This window comes from Manis pentadactyla, chromosome 17 (genome assembly GCF_030020395.1).
Source record: "Manis pentadactyla isolate mManPen7 chromosome 17, mManPen7.hap1, whole genome shotgun sequence".
In the NCBI taxonomy this organism is placed as follows: domain Eukaryota; kingdom Metazoa; phylum Chordata; class Mammalia; order Pholidota; family Manidae; genus Manis; species Manis pentadactyla.
In genome coordinates, this window is record NC_080035.1 from 53,057,124 (window position 1) to 53,083,405 (window position 26,282).

The following is a 26,282-nucleotide window of genomic DNA, read 5'->3' on the forward strand; positions in this document are numbered from 1 at the left end:
CATAAAATCTGGGTATTTTTATTTCTACCATACTTTTTCAGGAACTCTTTAACTGGCAGTAACACGCATCACTGTACATAGTGTTGCAGATCTTTAAATCATAGTAATACAGGTCTTTATCCGAGCACTTTCAGGAGGAATGGCCAGGCTAAAGGGCAGAGCCCTCAGGGCCATGCCCTCAATAGAACAAAAAGATGAAGCAGAAGCCACACTTGAGAGCACAGAGAAGAATGAGCCGAAACTCTTAACCAAGAATCGGGGATAAATAAATTTCTGATGAACCAGCTAATAGAAGATTTCTGAAAAATTCTTTAGCCTTTTTTTTTTAGGACTCGAGTCCTTCACCGAGACCCAGCATTCAGAACACAGAACCACAGACACATACTGGTTTGTGATACTAGGTCACAAATCTTATCAATCTACTTCATCTAAACAAATGATTCACAGGTTCGCCCATCCCACTTAAAAAAAAAAAAACCCCAAACAATACCACCACCCTAGTTTCATTATAAATAAACACTTCAGACAAGGTTTCCTAAGGCGGTGTATTACCAATGACTTGTAGGTGTCCTGAGACACAGACCCCTCAGAGCTCCCCCACTGCGGTGGGGGTGACTGGGGCATATCAGGAGGCAGCCGGGGCTCTTGGTCAGTCACCTCTTGCCATAAGCAGCCTCATCTGTTGCCTCAGTGTACTTTACATACAGTTTTTTGGATGGTGCTAAAAATTGTTGGGAAGCCACTGGATTCAAGCAAAATAATATGCTCTTTGCAATTTTGATACAAGTTTTTGAGAGGACAGTACTCTTAAATATATGTCTTTCAGTTTAAAATTAAATTCCAAACTAAGGAGAAACACGCCTACCCTACCTCCAGCCTCAAATTGACACATGAATTACAGTCAAAGAAAACATACTTTTAAAGACAAAAGTATGTAAGCCTCCAAATTTTCATTCTACTCAAGTACAGAGAGAAACTTACCTTTAACTTGGGTGTCATCCAGTGCTTTGTATTCTGTACTCTTAATTGCTAACTCCACACCATAGCCAGATAAGTACATCTTCTGTGAGACTGGTTTCTGTTTGAACACATTTATTTCAAAAAAAAGAGAAAATATTTAGTCAAACATCTTTTAAATTTAGTAAGACTGTGATTAGGACACTAGGGTGAATTACTTATATCAAAGTTTTTTAAACACTGTGAAATATTTTATTATTTGGGGATATTTATACTCTCATTAGATAGTCTGTCAAGGAACAAGAATTTTTTTGACCATTTCCTTACTAAAAACTTTACTGTTTTAATTACTCTGCTAAAATGAAAAAATCTGATGTTATACCAGGGTACCTTTCCTGTGTCTCCCTTATTAACTAACAGAAGATCCAGTACAATCAGGTCTCCATAAAACTGTACTCTTTTCTGCGAACAAGATTTGCTAAACCAGTGAATGGGATTCATTTGCTACTTGTCTAGATGTAGGACAACCACAGTGTTGCCAAAAGCAAACACTGGAAAGTAAGAGGCAAAGGAGGTGAAATGACCTCAGTGCCTTGAACAACCTGATTATATTTTTCTTCATGGTTCTCAATGATTGAAACATATCAAATGCTATAAATTAATAGCTATTCTTGCAATGAGGGGCAACGACTGTCTCACCTGAGTTCTATCAACTATTTATGATTAGAATTTTGGTAGCTAATTTTCCCCTTCTTATAAAGTGCTAATATAAAATGTACTTCTAGAAATTACTCCATCAGAGAAGAGAAGCTACCACATTTTTTCAAAAGGTGAGCAGCCTGGATGAATATACATAATATTTTAGAAGATGTCTATGGTTCCTTCTAGCTTCCAGACTGAAATTCTTACCAGTTGTGCCACAATCATCAATTGGCACATTTTTTCACAGGTGAGGGAACCAGTTTAACCTAGTGCTCACCAAATTCCTTCAAAGGTGCCCTGTGTCTTTGCTCGGTTCGCGTGTGCACATGTGCAGGGTTTTTTTTTTTTTATAAAAATATCGTTGATATACAAACTTATGAATGTTTCACATGAGAAACATTGTGGTTTCAACATTCACTCATATTACCAAGTCCTCACCACCCCACTACCCATTGCAGTTACTGTCTATCAGTACAGTAAGATGCCATAGAGTCATTACTTGTCTTCTCTGTGCCATACTCCTCACATGGGCAGTTTTGCAACCCTAAATGTGACAGAGGAAGAGGTGGACACTGGAAGGAAGGAGAAATCTAATAATGTGTTACACTTTTATTCTCTTCTTTCCTCCTTATACTACTCCCCCAGCCTTACAAATAAGGCTACACCAGAGTGGCTATTCCTGGACTAGTCTATTTCCAAGTAAGATGATGGAAGAATTAGTTTCAGATATGCAGACAAGTATTTAACATTGCTGCCCACAGGAAAATTTAATTTGCTAATTTCTCAGGCACATGCTATAATGAAAGATAGCATGAGGAAACTGGGTTGTTTATAATTACAGTAACCTGACAAAGTTGAAAATCTTTTAGGGTTTTCAATTTCGTACGCCTCAATTTAAAAATACATTTTGACTATCCACTCCAAAGACAATCAGTTGGTGGCTAAGCAAATTGAAGCTCTGGGTCCACATAGCTTGTTACAGTTCATAAAAGAGATGTAATTTCACATAACCAATTTCCAATATCAGTACTGGAATATTATTAACGCCTCTGTAATAAAGATAAATGTTTATTAAATTCTTATTTACTTTCTCCATTTGAAAATGCATTAATATAAAATTTGAATTGTAATTTAGGAAGTTTGGATTTGTAGTCCAAAAGTGCTCATAGGCTAAATCAACTGGTAAAAGGCATCTTTATTTTTCTATTTCTTCTCTGCCCACAAAAAGGCATCTGTTAAAAAGCTAGCATAACCTATTTTTATTAGAATAACATGTTGACCAGATTTACATTATAACTATTTTGAATCCATAATATCCATTAAATAGAAGGTTATAATTTGATGTTACAAAGTACTTAGATTGTTGGCTAGCATGATTTCACAGTTAATTTAATGGTCATATTCTCCAAAGAATAATTTGGGACATCGATTCTCAATAGATGAGCATACCTCCTGGGGATGTTAGAATCACTAGGGGAAGATTTTTTTAAAAGATGAACATACACTTTGATTTCCCACTTCCATTCCTATTCTGATACAATTGACACATACACAACATTGCATTACTTTAAGGTGTTCAACATGATTTGATGTATGTATACATTACAAAATGATTACCACAGTAAGTTTAGTTAACATTGATATCTCACATAGTTTCTTTCTTGTGATGAGAACTTTTAAAATCTACTCTCTTAGTAACTTTTAAATATGCAATACAGTACAAACTATGGCCACCATGCTGTACATTACAACCCAGAATTTATCTAGTAACTGGAAGTTTGTACCTTTTGACCACCTTCACCTATCATCTCCCCACACCCCACAACACAATCATCAACTACCAATCTGTTCTGTGTTTCTATAGGTCTGTTTATTTAGATTCCACATATAATTGAGATTATACAGTATTTGTCTCTGTCTGACCTATTTCACTTAGCATAATGCCTTTAAGGTCCACCCACATTGTCACAAATGGCAGGATTTTCTTCTTTTTAAAGGTTGAATGATGTTCTGTGGTGTATGTACATACACCGCATTTTCTTCATCCATTCATTCAATGGATGCTAGGTTGTTCCCATATCTTGGCTACTGTAAGTAATACTGCAGTGCGGCAGTGAACATGGGGGTGCAGATATCATTTCAAATTAGTGTTTTAATTTTCTTTGGATATATGCCCAGAAGTGCAACTGTTGAATCATATGGTATTCTTTTCAAAAATTTTGAGGAACCTCCATACTGTTTTCCACAGTGACTGCACAACAGTGCACAAGGGGTCCCTTTTCTCCACATCCTCACCAATACCTGTTATTTCTTGACTCTTTACTAGTAGACACTTTAACAGGTGTGTGGCACTACCTCACTGTGGTTTTGATTTACAGTTCCCTGATGATTAGCAATGTCAAGCAGCTTTTTATGTACCTGTGGGCCATTTCTGTATCTTCTTGTTAAATATCTATTCAGGTCCTTTGTCCATTTTTAATTGGATTGTGTTTTTCTGCTATTGAGTTGTATGCCTTTCACACTGTCATGGCGTCCGCCGCTGTGCAGAGGCTTTCCAGTTTGATGTTGTCCTACTTGTTTATTTTTGCTTTTGTTGCCTTTGCTTTTGGTGTCAAATTAAAAAAAAAAAACACTGCCAAGACCGTTGTCAAGGAGCTTATCCCTTAGTTTCTTCTAAGAGTTTCATGGCTTCAGATTTTATGTTTAAGTCATTAATTCACCTCAAGTTAATTCTTGTGAATGGTATAAGATAGTGGTCCAGTTTCCTTCCTCTGCATGCATGTGGTTGCCCAGTTTTCCCAGCACCAGTTACTGAAGAGACTATTTCCTACTGAGCATTCTTGGATCCCTTGTCAAATATTAGTGGATCTATATGCATGAGTTTATTTCTTAGGTTTCTATTTTGTTCCACTGATCTATGTACCTGCTTTTATACTAATACTATACTGTTTTGATACTATAGTCTTGTATAGTTTGAAATTAGGAAGCATGATGGCTCCAGCTTTGTTCTTTGTTCTCAAGAATCTAAATGCTTTAGATTTTAAAGCTACTGAAGTTTAAATGCTATGTTTGCGTAGAATAGACATATTATTGGGACAGAATAGTCAGAAACATACATGCCTATATGAAAATTTGGTATATCATGGCTTTAGAATGAAGACTTAACTGTTGAATGAATTATATGGGGATTAATGATTTTCCAAGAATTATCTCTCTACCTCGTATCATATTCAAACACATTCCAGATGGATTAAAGACCAAAACATAAATAGTATTTAAAATGTCACAGGAAATACAGGAGAATGTGTTTATGACATCATGAATGAAACCATTAAAAAAAGTTGGATAAATTTGACTACATCAAAATTAATACTTGTGTTGAACAAAACATGTCATAAATAATTTTTTCTAATACCAGAAGACCAGAAATAAACTAGAAGATGTTTGCAAAGTATAGAGGAAAAGATTAGTATGCAGAATATAGTTTCAAAATCTGTAAATTAGAAAAAAATCTCCCCAAAATCCAATACAAAAACAGGTAAAAGACAAGGACAGGCAATTAACAAGTATATCTTAGATATCAATATGCAAATAATACGTATTTTGGGAAATCCAAATTAAAACACTCCTATGTTGGGAATACTGCAGTAAAATAAGCAAAGCTCTTCTTCTAATGGCCGTTATAATCTAGTGTGTGAGTATGAGAATTTGTGCCTGGGGGAGAGGGGAGGTGTTAAAGAAATAAAACTTGAGTTACAGTAGCAAGTGCTATGAAGTCTTTAAAATGGAATAATGTGATAGAGTGTGACAGCAATGGGAGGTTGGGAGAATGGGGATAACACATTTGACCAGAAATGTGAATAAGAAAGCAGCCAGCTGTGCGAAGATACATGGTTAAGAGCATTCCTATACCATGCTTAGCACTTCGAATGAATATATACTATATCAAGTAAATCAGAGTTCCTCATTGTAATATACTTTCATTAAAAAAACCCTATTTATAAATCCCAGCAAATATTAAACACATTTTCACACTTCGGTTTGTTTTTATCCAAGTTTTTAATCTCTTTGAGTTATATATGATAAGGGAAAAGAATATAAACATGATAGCCCCAGAAAAGACACAGAGTCCCAATGTATTTTTTTTCATATAAAATTTACATTTGATAGTGTGTTAATTTTTTAAAATCTTTAAATAACTGTTCTGGTGGAAATTATTATGTAAAATCTGGTTAGGAAATTGTCATATACATTCTTTATAGACAAAATAATTTTGGATAGAAACAAACACACACCTGAATGTAATGCCGAAGAACATAGTGGATTTCCCCATTGCGAGCTTTTTCAGACAGTACTGTGTGAAACTGACAAAATGCTCTGGTACCTATTTCTGCATAGAGAATAATCACTGGTAAGTTTTCTTCGTTTGTGGGAAATTCATGATCTCCTTCAAACAGGTAAGGTCTGGGCCTAAAATGAAAACAAAACACAAACTTTTAATTTAAAAGACTAGAAAAAGCAAAGAGCATATGAGAAATATATGACACTTTATAATTTCTCCTTATCAAACAACTCAGAGGAAAAAATACATATATACATATATTTTACATATATATAAATATAAAAATTACCAAAAAAGAATTTAGATTTCCTGTGGTGAGGTATTTTGTATAAATACCTTCTACTAAATGACAGAAAAGAAAAAATCTGATTACCCCCAAACTGAGTATTAAAAATACTTTATTTTCCAACAAGGTTCACTATCTTTAAAGAGTAACATATAACAGAAACATATTTTCCAATGAAATAAAATTTATATTTTCTTCAATTAGAGGGACATAATTCTTCATTATTTCCTGAATTATTTTATCATTTCCTGAAAATGGATTCTACATATTTGAAAAACATAACAAAGGGACTATATCAAACATTATCAGTACTTAATATGAATAACAACTCATTAAATCTTCAGGAATAATCAAAGTAAATAAGAGAAGTCCTACAGTCTGGCCTTATCACCAGAAAAGACCTTGACACCACCTGTTTGCTGGGAACTATGCTAGATTCTTTATAAATATTACTGACTTCTGTCTTCTCAACAATTCCTTTAGAGAGTTACTAATATTTACTTAAACTTTTAAGATTCCTGAGGCTCAGACAGCTAAATACCCATGACAAGATAAAATGGAAAGCCGGAATTTCAACTCATGTCTACGGTATTCCTAAGCCCACGTCTTTTTTTTTGTAAACAATTTACATAGGCAGAAAGAAAAACAAGAGATAATGACATTAAGAATAACAAAGGTGTTGAGAAATGGCTTTTTATTTAACGAATTTAGGTCTCTACAATCTTTTAGTCATTTACTACCTTCAAATAAAGGAGAAAAGAAAAGAAGGCATGAATAATGCTTCTGCTACTGGTGCTCCTAAAAAAGACTGTGGCTTTTGAAGGTAGGCAGAATTGGATTCAAGTTCTAGCTTAATTATTCATTAGCTTTGTGACCTTGAGCAAGTGATTTGATCTCTAGTGGGCCTATTTATCTGTTCAGACGGAGGAATTCGGGCTGCCTCCTAGGGTAGCTACCTCCTACTATGGGTTTACAAAATAACTTGCAAATCATATAGCAGAGCATAAAGTACAAGCATGGTGCTCAAGAAATGATTATTTTTCTCTTACTCTTGCAAACCTCTCCTTAAATTATCAATCAAGAATACTGTCAAAGAGAAAAAAGAAAGAAATGTTGGCTAATATACCACCATTAATGATAAATATAGGCGTATTTATTTATGTAATTATGATTATATAAGCCTTGACTATTTCTGGAAGGACACTTAAGAACTTGATAGCACTGGTTGCCTCTGGGAAGTTCTAGAAGTCTGCAGTAAAAGAGAATCTTATAATTTGCTGTACATATACACTGTATTCATCAAATGATATCAAGTCAAATGGATTATCATTTAAAGAACTGATTTTTATCAAATCAGTACTGCAGGGGTACATCTAGTAATTTATACAGGGTATCTTACATTTTAATACTCATCTAAAAGATGTTTTCAAATAATTTACTGTGGTAGGTAACTGGAAAGGCTGCTAGTGAAACAATGCTATAGATAAATCTTGAGGTTGAATATAAGAGAAAAAATTAGAAGAAATAGATGTTCCAGAGAATAAGGTAAGGTCTCATTTATTATTTGAGTCCATAATACAGTGCCTTCCTACACCTACACACATACCTTTCAAAGTTTGCTTCTGTGATTAATTTATCACCTGCTTGGATATGCCTATCATAGGTAAGAAAAAGTACTCTACATGTATAGGGAATTACTGGGAAAAAGAGAAAACAGTCTTTAAAAACTGAATATATTACATTTAAAAATAGAAATTTTCATTTATTGAACTAAGATTATAAAGGGGAATAATATAATTAGCATTGTTGAAAGTTATAAATAGAGTATAAAACCTAACTAGCTTTCTAAACAATTTTGGTGTACCTATTTTAAATGTACACACTTATTTACCTAGTGATTCTAGTTCTAGAAATTTATCTAAGACAATATAAAGATATACGTACAATAACATTCAACTAGATATTGTTTTAGATGAAAAATGTGAAATACTTTATATCTATCACAGGGGTGGGAATAATCAGATGTACTTGTTGATTAATTATGGTATCATTCATTTAATATTTTTTAGCATCTACTATGTGTCAGGTAGAAAAACAATATATATGGGTCCTGCTCTGCAATAACAGAGCATACCTATATTTATATGTAAGACATGTAAGGGTGTATAATTTAGTGGGGGGAAAGTTCTGAGATATCCTTTATAGTACAATCTCATGTTGGTTAAAAAAATGTGTATATATTTGTATGTGAATATAAGCATTAAAAAAGAATATACTGAACTGTTAACAGAATTGTGGGTCAATTTTTCTTCCTACTATGCATTTTTTTGAACTATGTGAATTCTTTTGTAATGACTACATATAATTTATTTTTTACTTTAAAAATAGAGCTTTTCATTTTGGACAGTATAAAGTCACAAAAAAGAGAGCCACGGTGATTTAAAGAGGCATTTATAATATGGCCCCTAATACTATTCCTGGAATCTCCAATACTATTTTCAAAGACAGAGAAAAAGTCAAAAACTCTTAATGAAGAAAAAAAAGTAATAATAACCTTAAACCATTATTTGGGAGCAAAACATACTAATTATACGACCTATATAATTTAACTCAGTCATAACTGCTAGTCAGCATTACCACTTAAAACATATTATCTTACCATTTGAAACACAATAACGTTTTTGCCAGAAAGAAAAGTAAAATGATCCTTCATCTTTTCCCTACTTCCTGTTCCGCAGTTCAAAGATGCATGGTCTGGATCTGCCCCAAAACTTGGTAGATATTATACTGAAATGTGACCTAAATTTGGGAGAAAGTGATAGCAATCATCACCATCTAAAGTGTGAGTATCTTTCTCCCTCTGCCCCCAACAAGAAAACATGAGGAGGTTTTTTTGAAATTGGGACGATGAGAATATCACAGAGTAAAGAAAGGCAACTTTGATGACCTAAATGTGTTATGATTCAGAATAGGAAAAAAATAAACGAAGTGTTTAGCTCAACCAATGGCACAAGAAAATATGAATGCAAAAGATAGAGTAGAACAACAGAAAAAGTAGAATAAATGAGTCATTTCTTTAAAAAAAGAAAAACAAAAATATCATCTGGAAAAGCTAAAGGAAAATGAGAACCCAAGACAATTTATGAATTAGGAACATCTACACAGAGGGAAAAATTAAAGTATTTATATTACTGTAAGCACACATGTAAATAAATAATTTGATTAAATCAGAGAAGACAACCACTAAGGACCAATGCCAATGTTGTGTCAGAAACCAAGGACTATGTGCCTAAGGTTCACAAAAAGAAAAGAAAAAGCATGTGTTAACCTAAGGCTATCATCAGGCTGGTGAACTGATTTCCCCCTACAGCAAGTTGGCCTTTTACTGTTTCATGGGTTCTGGCAGAAGACACAAGACCTCTAGGTCAGAAACTAAGAACACTCAGGGCACACAAGCAGCACGAGCATTAGCGTGTCTGCATCAGTTCTCTGCGGCCCCCACATTCCATGGGAATGAAAATGGACCCACAGGAATCCTCCACACAGTGGGTATGCATCACAGCTAAGAAACACTGAGATTGGGGACCCGTCGTTTGATAACAAATGGTAAGCAAGCTGCCCTTTATCCCAGTGGGAGACAGCAACTCATCCCTCACAGCTGCTTGGTGCAAACGATCCTGAGAAATGGCCTGGGTAAAGGGCAGTCAAGGTCTCAGTCCTGGAGTACCCAGAAAGACAGCCAGGGCCTATGGCAAAGTGCCTTCCCAACAATCCACCCTTTGGCCTGAGAAATTCCTGACCAAACTTACATTTTTATGACTATGCCAGCATCGGCCATACTGATGACCAACAGAGGATGGGACTAGATTGTTCAATTAACTGGTCTCCTATAGCATTTACTTAAGGCTGTCAATGGGACCCCAGCAGCAGGATGTGGCCCATCTGCAGTATTAGCTTCAGCCATGCCCACAAATCCCCAGAATCAGCCAACTGTAAGTCCCCTGGGGACTGGCTTGTCCTATTTCAGGCAGATAGGCTGTTGTCCGAGGTCACACTATTACCCACTACTACCTGCACAAGGGAGTTTATACCAACCTGATCTTTGCTGTCATTGCAAATATTTACTGGGGGCAACAAATGGGTCAAAAAGAAACAAGCCCTGTCCCCAGTGGAAACACTCTGTGCCCTCTGTCCTCACGTACAAACATGCAACCTGAAAGAGGCACATGCCACTCCTGTTCAAAACTGTTAAACTAGCATCCAGGTTGTATCCTCAATCACCATACATAGCATAACCCAAGGCTGCTCAGGGGAGAAGTATATGAATTTGTATCATTATGATTCAGACAAGGTTGTGCCAATCCACATGTTTGTACATGAATTGGGGGAGGAAGGGTCTACACTCAGGATCTGCCACTGATGGGAACCAGGTCCCTGTGATGAGTCAGGACTGGCCATGTTCACACAGTACACGGAGGGGACGACAAACCCAGCAGCAGGTCAGACTATTGGCCGCAGCTGCTGGTTGACTCAGCTGACCACGATTGCTCTGAGAGGCTGCAGTGCTGGATCCAGGATCCAAGAAAACACGTACTCTCCCCTTCCTGCACCTTCCGGGGCCTAAGATCAGGTGCTAGGGTTGAGGTTCTCCCTCATCAGCCGTGAAATCAATGTGTCCCATCCAATACCTGTAACTTCACTTATTATCTAATCATCCTCTGTTTATACCCAGATCTTTTATCTGGAAAAGTCAGCTATAAGTCAGACCAGGACATTTTTCAAAAAACCTTACAAATATCCATTATGTCTCTACCTGGGCCACTGTAGGAGGACTTGGTAAACAGTGGACTCAACAAAGTGGTTATCTTCATGATCTGGGACCATATCTTTCCAACAAAACAGTCCAGGGGGCTGGACCAGAACTGAAGATTGAATTCCTTCAGCCCCTTCTGGCTGGGCTGCCTCACAGAGGCTGTACCAAGCAGACTGATCTGTGGTTGCTGTTGCTGGGGGCAAAGCTGCATCATGCCCAGCAAGGCCCAGGGTGGGATCCTGAATAGGTCTATATAACCACCTACCTCTTCACCCTGGTCATTTCGTAGGAGATGAAACCTTTCTGAGAATGGTCACATTCAGAGACCAAATTGCCCTACTAAGGTCTATGGATTAGGAGGTGATAGAAGTAGGGTCAAATCTTTTTGTATTAACTTTTGAGGAAGCCATTCCAGGGTGCTCACCAAGTCAGATGCCTGTGGACGGTAGAGAATGTGTAAAGCTCACTATTTTCTCTACCGACCTAGTGACAGCCTCTGTGAGATGAGGCGCATAACCGTCAGACTGCAGGCGATCTGGAAAGCCCAATAAAAAACAGTTTAGTGTCAGGGGCCACAGAGGGTGGCCAGAGTTAGCTGACTGGACTGAGAAAACCATAACCTGAAATGAGGCACCCATGGCAGTAGGGTCAGAGGTCTGACGCAGTCAGTTTACCAGGAGAGGGCAGGTGCCTGATACAATGTGGACTCCTTTCCACAGGACAAACCATCCACCTTTGGGAGAAGACACAAGGCAGGTATGCTGTGTAGACTGGACAGCAGAAACACACGGCCCTTTACTGTGCTCCCAGATGACCACAGCGATGTTTCCTTTCCCGTGCAGTGGTGGACCCAGGACTTGGCTGCAGCAATCTGGGGGCTGCAGTCTCTGCAAGCAGCCAGACACCACTCAGAGAATAAGCCTGCATCTACACGTAGAGTAACAGATGGGCAGCTGCAATTTACCCTCACAGTGTAGAGCCCCAAAGAGTGGTGCCTTTAATCTGCCAATTGCTAGTCTTCTACATGGCAGACCAGACTGGTAGGCCATCAGCAATAGCCCAGCAGTCAGTATAAAGGTAGGAGGTTTTATCACAGGGTCAGGGACTAGTCAGGAATAGGAGGACTGCCTTGTATCCTGCCCACTGAATAGAGTGATGCCATCTGCTTCTGGTTTTACACAGCTTGAGCTTGGCTGAACAGCAGCAGCCCAAAGACACCACTGGCTTTTAACTTAGCTGAACGTATCAGCACCTTGACCCAGGCATTGAGGGAAACTACTGTGAACTGAGGGCCATACTGAGCCAGAAACTTTACTTCAGGGAGTGGTAGGGGACATATGGTTTGTCCCAAAGGGGTAGCTGCCACTCTTTCATGCAAAGCTAAGATCATTCCAGATTGAAGCAACTATGTTCTTGAATATACTACGTCCATTTGACTTGTTGGGTCCCTTCTACCTTGGTTGTCACTGAATCCCAATTGACATATGCCAAGATGTAAACATCAGATATTAGTCACAGGCCTCCCTGGGTTAGGTGTTCAGTTTCAACAGCTTGGTAGCTTTCAGAGCAGTTCTTTGAAAAGGGTGTGCTTGACGGCTGAGTGTGGCAGGTGGTGCTGTTGTGCTTAGAACCTGCCTCTCCAGGTATTCCAGCAACAGCTAAGTCTATAAGGGAAGTTGTGATTTTCCATTTCCTCCCAAGATTCTATGCTGTTTCTGGGATCCCCTGGAAGTAGACAGCACAAGTGGTAGTCCCTGAATGAGAGTGTCTCCCTTTAGACTTTATGATTATTCATAGCATTCATGGTATAAACGTGTACAATATCAATACCCGTTTCATACTCAGGTATGGGGGCCAGAACAGTAAAAGCACATTGACTTGGTCTAGACATCATTTTAATTCCCTTCCCCTCGGTAAGCACCTTTCAAACCCATCAGTTGAATCTGGGTGTCTTTTGCTGTAGGAACAAATCAAGAAGCGTGTGTCAGGGTCTATAGTAACAGTTATCAGAAGACTGCTGTCACTCAGCCTGGAGAACAGGGAAAGAATAGCAGGGGGAGAGAAAGGAGAATACTGGGAAAGAAATTTTAGTGTTGCGCTTTTGTTTCGCCAACCCATGGGGCCCTTGGCTTTCCTTTTCCAGGAAGCCACGTACCTGTCAACATCCCATCCTTATTTCTAAAACTGTCAAGAACTGTCAAGGTCTAAGGTTTGATTTTACCCTGCTTACAAAGTGATACTTTAGGTTTTTATCATTTAATAGATTCTGGTAGAAGCCATGAGATTCCTGGATCAAAGACAAAGGACTTTATTGCTCCTGGCATAGCAAGTATCATGAGCATTACGCTTGCCCTGCAAGTTCCACAGGGGTGACAAAATATGGACTAAATGGATACCACACAAACAGTGGTGTGTGTTGCAGCTGAGGAACACTGTACCTGGGAACCCGCTGTTTTATAGCAAGCAGTAATCAAGCCTGCTCATTTTTCCAAAGGGAAATGGTACCTCATTCCTCAAGGTTGCTTACTATAAGCACATCCAGAGAAATGGATCAGGTAAAGAGTGGTTATGGTCTTGTATCTTTCACTGCTCAGGCCAAGCAAGGACATGCAAAGACCCAAAAGGTCCAGGGAATAGACAATTCTTCTATACTGTATTAACTCTCACAGAATAATAGGGTTGCCTAATCTACTATATGAAGTTAGGATGACTCTGATAAAAAAAAAGATGGTATAAATAATTTAAATAATGGCTAACCTCATTTATCAAAATAGACATGAATTTTATTAGAAATTTTATAAGATTAAACATGAATCTTAATAAAAACACAAGCAATCTTAATTCAACATAAATTAAGATAATCTCACACCATTAACAAGTAATGTACCCTAAAAATGTAAAGGTATAATATTTTAAAACATATTACTATAATACATAGTATGTTCAGTGATAAACTTTGTATTCACCCCAATAGATGAAAATATAATTGGAAGGCAACTATGCTCACCACTATACCACCAACACAAACTGAGATGAAAATATAATTGATAAAACAATTATTTCTGATTTTACAAACACAGAAAATTATAAAACCTTGAAGTTTTAAAAGAAGGTATGAACAGAAGAAGACATACTGTGTTATCTGTTGAGAGATTCAATGTAATAAAGATTTAAGATCTTCTTAAATAAACCAATAGGTTTAACATAATCTAATTAAAATCCTACCAAGCCTTTTTAGGAAGGCAATTTGGCAGGAGAAAAATGACTAATATGAATTTGAAAACACTGATAAATATAAAGATAAGAAATTTTAGAGGAAAAAAGCAGTAATGAAAAGGAAATTGTCCTGTGAGATGTTAGAATATGTGTAAAACAATAAATACTAAAACAGCATGGCACTGTTACTGGTAATTGTACAGAACAAATAGCTATGAAATAGACCGTAATATAAATATAATGAATGTAACAGTTGACTAGCCACCTCAGAGAATGAAGATCATATTAGATTCTTACCTTTTGATGAAAATATATTACAGATTAGTTAAAAGTTTAAGGTAAAATGAAAGGAAAAACTTTAAGATAAAGTTACTGGAAAATAGTAAAATCTCTCATTGTTTTGGGGAAACTGTGTAAGCATAAAAATACAGACACATACAAGAAAAATTTGGTTCTGTAAAAATAAAGGCCTTCTATATATTCAAGTTAATCTGAAATACTAGGTTTCCAACTAGTAAGAGAAGTATTAATATGAATTACTAAATATATATATATATTACTGTTAAACATATAAAAGTTCTTTCAAAATCAGAGAAACAACTCTAATACTTTTAAAAGTATAGACAATCAGACAGTAAAATGTAAACTGGAAGGTATTATTCTGTAAAAATCACTAAAAAATTAATGATTTCCTTCTTAATGCCCATGTTCATTTGTATGAAATACTTGGAAGAAGTAAAAAACAAAGTTGTGAACAATACATTATAAAAAAGCAAATCTATATTACTGTTTTTATTATTAATTTCTAGTTCCCAAGGTATAGATTCAGTTTATATTTAAAGGGATATACTCAAAATAAATCCACAGTTTTCTGTGTTTACTTGAAAAAACATATTTTATAGCATTATGGTATAATTTATATTCTAAATCCATAGCTAATCAAGACACCATATTGAAAGTGCTTATGTATTTAAGAAAAGGACTTAGACAATCAGCTCAGATATATTCAGTGTTTCAATATAGAGAACATTCTTAAATGAACATCTTGAAATATTAAATTATTTTATTATAAAAATTTCTGCTATTTCAACCCTCATCTCTTTTTATAAACCACTTCTCTCACTATAGGCTATCATTTATTTACCTTGAAGTAGCCTTCTTCAGCAGCTTTTTAATCTTGTTAATCTTACAGGTGTGTTTCTGATGGATCACCACAAATGCATTACAACCATCTGGCGGTGGTTCATCAGCTGCAATCTAAGATTTCAAAGGTTATATTTAGCTACAGTAGTTGATAATTATGATTCTAAAAACTCATACATTACTTTGATTAAAGTAACTAATAAACTACTATGAAGGTACTGCTCCAATTAAAGTAAAAAAAATCTATATGCAGCAAATATTTTAACAAAATCTACCTCACGGTAGGAAATCTATGTTCAAAATTTTTGAAAAACTTCCATTACATTAGAATATAGTCAATGATCCTGTAACATCTTACTACATTGATAGACAGTAACTGCACTAGAGGGGGTGAGGATTTAACATTATGGGTAACTGTTGAACCACTGTGTTGTATATTTGAAATCAACATAAGATTGTATACCAACAACACTTTAATAAAAAAAATTCCATTAAATTAAAATTTTCATTATAGTTCACTTCAATAGTGATTAGTCCTTATAATTTCCTTATTTCAAATAACTGTAAAATTATGTAAAACATTCAATTATAATCAATGAAACACATAACAATGATAATATAATCAATTATGCTATGGAACCAGGTATTATGTTTGTAGATCTTTCTGAACCAAAGATATTCATATTAAGATATATTAATGTACATTATCATGTTTCCTTGTCAAATATAGCTTGGGTATTTTTACATACCTGTTGGAACATCTGAACAGCTGGAGAATATGTCCGTATAGAGAAAGCAAACTTTAGGAGATTGATTTGTAAATTGTCTAAGAATTGTCCTGCTTTCTTCAGGATTAGGTTGTAGTAAGAATAATCTGATTCTGTAAGAATTCAAAAGAAAAGGATGCTAATATTTTGCATTCAACATACTGGCAACTCTCTCACTGTAAAACTAACTTAATATCATATAATCCTACCTTAAGTTTGGTTATGGATGGTTTTAGAGAAAAATGGAAAATCAAGATCTCTGATTTATTAATTTCATTTGGATTTTCCAGCCAGGTCCAATCAATCAATCAATCAACCAGTGGTGAATGCTGGAGCTGAGCTGGGATGATAGCATTTAGCCACATGTTAGGAAAAGGAGGGGAGCAGAAGAGACCAGAATGGGATATGCAGAGGATACAAGCCAAGAACTGGGCAGTAGATTCAAAACATTAATTTGCCCAAATTCTCTTCTATGCAAGTGGACTTCTTCACCAATTGTTCTGTCAACTTCAAGCCCACCCCACTGTGACAAGTACAAAGACCTGTCTTAGGTTACAGTAAGGTTAGACCTTCAGACAAACGGTGCGTCAGAGATGCACACCTATACTGAATGAGAAAGGCAGAAATTCATAGCCACTATGTTCAGAAGGCCAGAAAGTCATTAAAACATTAGTTCACCTGGGAGATGAAAGGATGAAGTACATAAAACAGAATTATAATCACCTTATGATTTCAACAACTCCTACAGTCTATCATACCAAGCTTAGATCCTTTCAAAGATAACAGTAAAAAGTCTGTTATTGAAATGAGTCCTGGCTGATAAGAGAGATTTCCCTTTGTCAGTTATAAAGTCTTCCCAGTAGTCTCTGATCCAGGAGTCTCATGTTTTATGTCTGTCTGATCCTTGAAACTGTGGTAACCTAAGATTTTAGCTTGCAAGTAGGGTAAAAATCTCAGTGCTTTATAGTTCTCAAAAAAATGCTCAGAAATGAGATGTCTGAAAAACAGGGTGATACAAAAATAGTTCTGAAAGAACAAGAAAAACATATGAGAAAATAGAGACTAAATTAGAAGTAACAGAAGAATAAAGAGATGTTACAGTAAACAGTAAGAGAAATAGAGAATATGCTGGGAAGTGTGAAAGAAATGGAAAAAAAAGGAGAAGAATGAAAAAAACATGTGAGCATAAATGATACAGAAGTCAGACAAAGGAGATCTACCATATGTATAATTGTAACCCTAATGCAGAAAACCAAGGCAACAGAATGGACAAAGAAAACTATAATCCAAGAAAACTTTCCAAAATTAAAAGGAATAATGAATCTACATATCTAAGAATAAAGACTAAGAATGGTTAGCTGCAACATTTTCTAGTAGAGCTATGGGACTCTGAAGTTAAAAATCTGAAGTATAAATTCACACATAAACAGCTATATATGTGAAGAACTCAAAGCCATTATTTCTAGAAGTTATTCATTAGCAAACTTTCTATAACCAAGAAATAATTGGAGAAACTGCAGCATAAAGCTTGATGGTGAGCTCTGAATATACTTACCTGTAGAAGTAAGACTAAATTAAGGAGTGCAGATTTACAGAAGACTATGTCAATGCTGTATGCTCTGGTGATACAGAAAAGTACATCATTGACAAAAATGCAACAAAAGGGAAATGACGTGGACAGGAGAGTAAACTCAGTGATTCCTTATGAACGTTAGCTGGGAATAAAAGGAAATCACTGAAGCCAATAAGGCAAGAAATAGAAGCTATGTATACTTAAGAACACAAACATAGAGACTAAAAATATTTGCAAACAAAACCAGATGTTAGTGAGGGTAAGAAAGGATCACTAGCCATTTTGTTACTGTTGTAGGAGACCAACAGACAGTTTCTAAAGAAAGAGGAAGCATGTGCCTCAAGGCCTTCACACACATTATTCCTTTGGCATGAAATGCAGGAGGTGGTGGTGGGGTATGTTTGGCCAGCTCTTATTCAGCAAACCTCAGCTATGTGTCACTTGCTCTGGAAAGGGTTTTTTCTCACCTTCCAATTCTAGACCCTGGTATGCACCCTGACAGGACTCTAGACCATTTATGGATCAGTTCTCAGAACTGTAATTAGAAATTTGTATAATTATTTTGTATAAATTATCTGTACAATTATTAAGCTGTCCTTCCCATCAAGTTATAAACTGTGAAGGCAGGAATCTTTGTTAGCCTTTTGATTGTAGTTTTCAGGCACTCCAGGCACAAAAATAGACATTCAGTACATTTCTGGAATTAATATTTAGGAATTGAGTAGGTCTCTTAATTCTAGGCAATAAACTTCCCTAATTCAGTCATTTTGAAGAGTTATATGAAAATAGGTGTGCTCATTTACTCCCACTTCTTTAATAAGCTTTAGGTGACTTCTCAAGAAGTTATGATGAGTTTTCCCTCAGGAATAAAAAATAATGCAATTAAGACTCACCTTCAACAGTAAAAGCAATACAAAATAGATTAGAGATGTCATCTTAAAAACTGATTTTAAATTATACATAACAGCAATAGGACCAACAAGAAAATAGTGAAAATTTAATTTAATAACATAATTAACATTCGACTACATCAGTCTAAAGGGGATTGGTCCTCCATGCAAACAGAAAACACAGTCAACAGAAACAAATGGGTGCCTGACAACAGACATCAAATTTCATCATGGTAATATCTCAGGTGGTCTCTAATGTAGTGACAGATGTAGGATTCAGGGGTTTATAGAAAGTAAGTATTTGTAAATTGGGCTTAACTTGCAAATCTCAGTCATGAGATGGATACATTAGACAATTTTGTTGATGTTTTAAAATAACTACATTCATGCTCACCAACTAATCTGCTGCCAATAATTTTAGCCTTCCCATATCTTCCTATTCTTCCTTAACCTCAACCTCATCATTTACCTGATTTTTGCCTATTGGCATTTAGTATACATAAATCACTCTCATCTCCAAAAAAGAAAAAAAAGCATCAGTCTCTAGTTAGCTACTGATACATGGCCAATCTTTCAAGGCTTTATGGTACTTAATCTCTACTTCCTGTATCTCTACTCATAGCTCAACCTACTGTCATTTTGATTATTATACCAGCGAAACTGCTTTCATCAAAGTCACCAGCACTTTCTCTGTTTGTTAAAAGCTTAATATTTATATTATTTCATCTGCCTATAGTATTTGATAACATCTATCACTTACCACTCACTATTCTCCTGGCTTTCATGGTATCACGGTTTCTAGTTCTTACTCCTTCTTAGTCTTTGTTGAGTGTTCCTCTTCTGGTTAGTCCTTAAATACTGGTGTTCTTCAGGGTTCTGTCCTTGTGACCTCATTTCTTCTCATTACAACTTCAATTACCCTCTTGATGTTGAAAAATCTCCTTTAGTCTAGATTATTTTCACCTAAATCTCTCCATCAACTTACTGGATATCTTCCCTTGGATATTCCACACACATGTCAAACGTGACACATCCAAACTGCAACCATCTTCACACCCCAAACCCAGTTCTCAGTTACAAGTAACTGAGTTAGAAATGCTACAACATTATCTGAAAATCTTTCCATTAAAATATACAAGGAACTTTACTTGTGTAGAAACTGTTAAAATCTAATAGGACTTTGAGAATGTGATTCTTCCATGCTGAGCACATGGAGAAGGAAAAATAAATAGGGACTTTGGAATCAGATAAACTTTGGCACACATAAATTACATAGGTTAGGGAGGGATCACGGGAAGATGGCAGCATGAGTAGTTCAGTAGAAATCTCCTCCCAAAAACATATATATTTATGAAAATACTACAAATGCAACTATTCCTAAAAGAGACATCAGAGGATACAGTACAACAGCCAGACTACATCTACACCTGCGAGAACCCGCATCACATAAAGGGGGTAAGATACAAGCCGCGGCCAGGTGGGACCCGAATGCTCTCCCACCCCAGAACCCGGCGGGAAGAAAGGAGTTGGAGCGGGGAGGGAGTGAAAGCCCAGGACTGCTAAACAACCAGCTCTAGAAATCCACACCCAGAGCACAGACACAAGGTGTATGGGGTGCTGAATATTAGAGAAACGGAAAAGCAAAACCTGTGGGTAGGTCCCCATAACTGGCGCCCCTGAGACAAAAGAAAAGCGAGGGTTTTTTGCAAGTCTTAAAGAGACAGGGACCCCACAGCTGGACGAAGTCGTCCCGGCACACGGAGCCAGCAGCAGGCAATCCCTGGGAACTTTAGGTACCCTAAAACCCTGGGCAGCAGCGCAGCTCTGAAGCTCCTCATGGCACTAAGCAGCCTGCCAGTCATTCCCCCAATTGGCGTGGACCCTGACACACCGGCCCAGTAGTGGGAGAGTGGCAGCGTGCGCCAGGGGTGACGGTGCCAGAGGGGACCGGGAGCAGCTCGCGTGCGCCAGCGGCATCAGAGGGGACCAGGAGTGGCTCGTGCGAGCCTGCCACAGCGGCGACCAAACAGCCCGGGAGCGGTCTGTACAGGCGGGCGGCATTGGCACCAGAGGAGCCGGGGAGAGGTCCGTGCCAGAGAGGCCCGTGCGCACCTGCAGCAGTGCCAGAGGGAGCAGCTGTGCTCCCAGCAGCCGACTGGAATCCCAGCCCATGGCAGCGACCAAACAGCCCGGGAGCGGCCTGCGTGCGCAGGCGGCAGTGGCACCAGAGGAGCCCGGGAGAGGTCCGTGTGGGAGAGGCCCGTGCATACCTGCAGCAGTGCCAGAGGGAGCAGTCATGCTCCCAGCAGCCGACTGGAATCCCAGACCATTGCAGCGACCAAACAGCCCGGGAGCGGCCCGCGCATGTAGGCAGCAGTGGCACCAGAGGAGCCCGGGAGAGGCCCGTGCGCACCTGCAGTAGTGCTAGAGGAAGCAGCCGTGCTCCCAGCAGCTGGCTGGAATCCCAGCCCAACGCACAGCCACCTGGGCCAGACCCAAAGGCTGCTGCTGGTACACAGCTGCCCGGCAGGGGCACCGCTATTGTGGAGGAGCACACCTGGCGTGCCTGACACTCCCTGCAGGGCTCCACGCTGCTCTGATGGAGACACCGTCCACAGCAGCTTAGGGGACTAACCGGTGGCTGCTCCAGGAGTGCAGGTAACTGTCACAGGCAGCGGAGAAGGGCAAGGCATCCAGCAAGCAGGAAAGGACTTTCGTCTCCCAGCTGACACACCCACAACCTGCCTACAGCCACCGCTATCACCATGAAAAGGCAAAAAAATTTAGTCCAGTCCAAAATATTTCAGAAAACTCCTAAGAGAGAATCTACAGAAACAGACCTAACCAGTCTCCCTGAAAAAGAATTCAAAATAAAAATCATAAACATGTTGATGGAGCTGCAGAAAAATATACAAGAGCTAAGGGATGACATCCGGAGGGAGATTACAGAAATGAAACAATCTCTGGAAGGGTTTATAAGCAGAATGGATAAGATGCAAGAGGCCATTGATGGAATAGAAACCAGAAAACAGGAACGCATAGAAGCTGATGCAGAGAGAGATAAAAGGATCTTCAGGAATGAAACAATATTAAGAGAACTGTGTGACCAATCCAAAAGGAACAATATCCATATTATAGGGGTACCAGAAGAAGAAGAGAGAAAAAAAGGGATAGAAAGTGTCTTTGAAGAAATAATTGCTGAGAACTTCCCCAAACTGGGGGTGGAAATAGTTGCTCAGACTAAGGAAGCACACAAAACTCCCGAGAGAACGGACCCAAAGAGGACAACACCAAGACACATAATAATTAAAATGGCAAAGATCAAGGACAAGGAAAGAGTTTTAAAGGCAGCTAGAGAGAAAAAGGTCACCTATAAAGGAAAACCCATCAGGCTAACATCAGACTTCTCAACAGAAACCCTACAGGCCAGAAGAGAATGGCATGATATATTTAATGCAATGAAACAGAAGGGCCTTGAACCAAGGATACTGTATCCAGCACGACTATCATTTAAATATGATGGCGGGATTAAACAATTCCCAGACAAACAAAAGCTGAGGGAATTTGCTTCCCACAAACCACCTCTACAGGATATCTTAGAGGGACTGCTCTAGATGGGAGCACTCCTAAAAAAAGCACAGAACAAAACACCCAACATATGAAGAATGGAGGGGGAGGGATAAGAAGGGTGAGAAAAAATCATCAGACTGTGTTTATAATAGCTCAATAAGCAAGTTAAGTTAGCAGTAAGGTAGAAAAGAAGCTAACCTTGAACCTTTGGTAACCACGAATCTAAAGCCTGCAATGGCAATAAGTATGTATCTTTCAACAATCACCCTAAATGTAAATGGACTGAATGTACCAATCAAAAGACACAGAGTAATAGAATGGATAAAAAAGCAAGATCCATCTATATGCTGCTTACAAGAGATTTACCTCAAACCCAAAGACATGCACAGATTTAAAGTCAAGGGATGGAAAAAGATATTTCATGCAAACAACAGGAAGAAAAAAGCAGGTGTTGCAATACTAGTATCAGACAAAACAGACTTCAAAACAAAGAAAGTAACAAGAGATAAAGAGGGACAATACATAATGATAAAGGGCTCAGTCCAACAAGAGGATATAACCATTATAAACATAAATGCACCCAATAGAGGAGCACGAATATATGTGGAACAAATACTAACAGAATTAAAGGAGGAAATAGAATGCAATGCATTCGTTTTGGGAGACTTTGACACACCACTCACTCCACAGGACAGATCCACCAGACAGAAAATAAGTAAGGACACAGAGGCACTGAACAACACACTAGAACAGATGGACCTAATAGACATCTATAGAACTCTACATCCAAAAGCAACAGGATACACATTCTTCTCAAGTGCACATGGAACATTCTCCAGAATAGACCACATACTAGGCCACAAAAAGAGCCTCAGTGCATTCAAAAAGACTGAAATCCTACCAACCAAATTTTCAGACAACAAAGGTATAAAACTAGAAATAAATTGTACAAAGAAAGCAAAAAGGCTCACAAACACATGGAGGCTTAACAACATGCTCCTAAATAATCAATGGATCAACGACCAAATAAAATGGAGATCCAGCAATATATGGAAACAAATGACAACAACAACACAAAGCCCCAACTTCTGTGGGATGCAGCAAAAGCAGTCTTAGGAGGAAAATATATAGCAATCCAGGCATATTTAAAGAAGGAAGAACAATCCCAAATGAATAGTCTAATATCACAATTATCGAAATTGGAAAAAGAAGAACAAATGAGGCCTAAAGTCAGCAGATGGAGGGACATGATAAAGATCAGAGAAGAAATAAATAAAATTGAGAAGAATAAAACAATAGAAAAATTCAATGAAACCAAGAGCTGGTTCTTCAAGAAAATAAACAAAATAGATAAGCCTCTAGCCACACATATTAAGAGAAAAAGAGAGTCAACACACATCAACAGAATCAGAAACAAGAAAGGAAAAATCATGACGGACCCCACAGAAATACAAAGAATTATTAGAGACTACTATGAAAACCTATATGCTAACAAGCTGGAAAACCTAGGAGAAATGGACAACTTCCTAGAAAAATACAACCTTCCAAGACTGCCCCAGAAAGAAACAGAAAATCTAAACAGACCAATTACCAGCAATGATATTGAAGCGGTAATCAAAAAACTACACAAGAACAAAACCCCCAGGTCAGATGTATTTACCTTGAAATTTTATCAGACATACAGAGAAGACATAATACCCATTCTCCTTAAAGTTTTCCAAAAAATAGAAGAGGGAATACTCCTAAACTCATTCTATGAAGCCAACATCACCCTAATACCAAAACCAGGCAAAGACCCCACCAAAAAAGAAAACTACAGACCAATATCCCTGATGAACGTAGATGCAAAAATACTCAACAAAATATTAGCAAACCGAATTCAAAAATACATCAAGAGGATAATACACCATGACCAAGTGGGAATCATCCCAGGGATGCAAGGATGGTACAACTTTTGAAAATCCATCAACATCATCCACCACATCAACAAAAAGGACAAAAACCACATGATCACCTCCATAGAGGCTAAAAAAGCATTCGACAAAATTCAACATCCATTCATGATAAAAACTCTCAACAAAATGGGCATAGAGGGCAAGTACCTCAACATAATAAAGGCCATATATGATAAACCCACAGCTAACATCATACTGAACAGCGAGAGGCTGAAAGCTTTTCCTCTGAGATTGGGAACAAGACAGGGATGCCCACCCTCCCCACTGTTATTCAACATAGTACTGGAGGTCCTAGCCATGGCAATGAGACTAAACAAAGAAATACAAGGTAAAGAAGAAGTCAAACTGTCACTATTTGCAGATGACATGATATTGTACATAAAAAACCCTAAAGACTCCACTCCAAAACTACTAGAACTAATATCGGAATTCAGCAAAGTTGAAGGATACAAAATTAACACACAGAAATCTGTGGCTTTCCTATACACTAACAATGAACCAATAGAAAGAGAAATCAGGAAAACAATTCCATTCACAACAGCATCAAAAAGAATAAAATACCTAGGAATAAACCTAACCAAGGAATTGAAAGACCTATACCCGGAAAACTATAAGACACTCTTAAGAGAAATTAAAGAGGACACTAACAAATGGAAACTCATCCCATGCTCCTGGCTAGGAAGAAGTAATATCATCAAAATGGTCATCCTGCCCAAAGCAATATACAGATTCAATGCAATCCCTACCAAATTACCAGCAACATTCTTCAACGAACTGGAACAAATAGTTCAAAAATTCATATGGAACCACCAGAGTCCCCGAATAGCCAAAGCAATCCTGAGAAGGAAGTGGAGGGGATCTCACTCCCCAACTTCAAGCTCTACTACAAAGCCACAGTAATGAAGACAATTTGGTACTGGCACAAGAACAGAGCCACAGACTAGTGGAACAGAATAGAGACTCTAAACATTAACCCACAAATATATGACCAATTAATATACGATAAAGGAGCCATGGACATATAATGGGGAACTGACAGTCTCCTCAACAGATGGTGCTGGCAAAACTGGAGAGCTACATGTAAGAGAATGAAACTGGATCACTTTCTAACCCCATACACAAAAGTAAATTCAAAATGGATCAAAGACCTGAATGTAAGTCATGAAACCATAAAACTTTTGGAAAAAAACATAGACAAAAATCTCATGGACATAAACATGAGTGACTTCTTCATCAACATATCTCCCCGGGCAAGGGAAACAAAAGCAAAAATGAACAAGTGGGACTATATTAAGCTGAAAAGCTTCTGTACAGCAAAGGACACCATCAATAGAACAAAAAGGTATCCTACAGTATGGGAGAATATATTCGTAAATGACAGATACGATAAAGGCTTGACATCCAATATATATAAAGAGCTCACACACCTCAACAAACAAAAAGCAAATAATCCAATTAAAAAATGGGCAGAGGAGCTGAGTAGACAGTTCTCCAAAAAAGAAATTCAGATGGCCAACAGACACATGAAAAGATGCTCCACATCGCTAATTATCAGAGAAATGCAAATTAAAACCACAATGAGATATCACCTCACACCAGTAAGGATCGCCACCATCCAAAAGACAAACAACAACAATTGTTGGTGAGGTTGTGGAGAAAGAGGAACCCTCCTACACTGCTGGTGGGAATGTAAATTAGTTCAACCATTGTGGAAAGCAGTATGGAGGTTCCTAAGAATGCTCAAAATAGAAATACCATTTGACCCAGGAATCCACTTCTAGGAAGTTACCCTAAGAATGCAGCACTCCAGTTTGAAAAAGACAGATGCACCCCTATGTTTATCGCTGCACTATTTACCATAGCCAAGATATGGAAGCAACCTAAATGCCCATCAGTAGATGAATGGATAAAGAAGATGTGGTACATATACACAATGGAATATTACTCAGCCATAAGAAAAAAACAGATCCTACCATTCGCAACCACATGGATGGAGCTAGAGGGTATTATGCTCAGTGAAATAAGCCAGGCGGAGAAAGACAAGTACCAAATGATTTCACTCATATGT

The 26,282-nt window shown here is 37.7% G+C and overlaps 1 protein-coding gene across 1 annotated transcript in view; it reads right to left on the reverse strand.

Annotated features, from left to right (window-relative positions):
* The window catches only part of UGGT2 (UDP-glucose glycoprotein glucosyltransferase 2), a 171,758-nt gene that overhangs the window by 134,342 nt on the left and 11,134 nt on the right, over positions 1 to 26,282 (reverse strand). Inside the window, exons 3-6 of the mRNA XM_036893788.2 lie at positions 16,209 to 16,339; positions 15,461 to 15,573; positions 5,955 to 6,129; positions 982 to 1,078 (exon numbers count right to left, since the gene is read on the reverse strand). Coding sequence (XP_036749683.2) covers positions 982 to 1,078; positions 5,955 to 6,129; positions 15,461 to 15,573; positions 16,209 to 16,339 — 516 coding nt within the window. The remainder of the gene's footprint in view (positions 1 to 981; positions 1,079 to 5,954; positions 6,130 to 15,460; positions 15,574 to 16,208; positions 16,340 to 26,282) is intronic.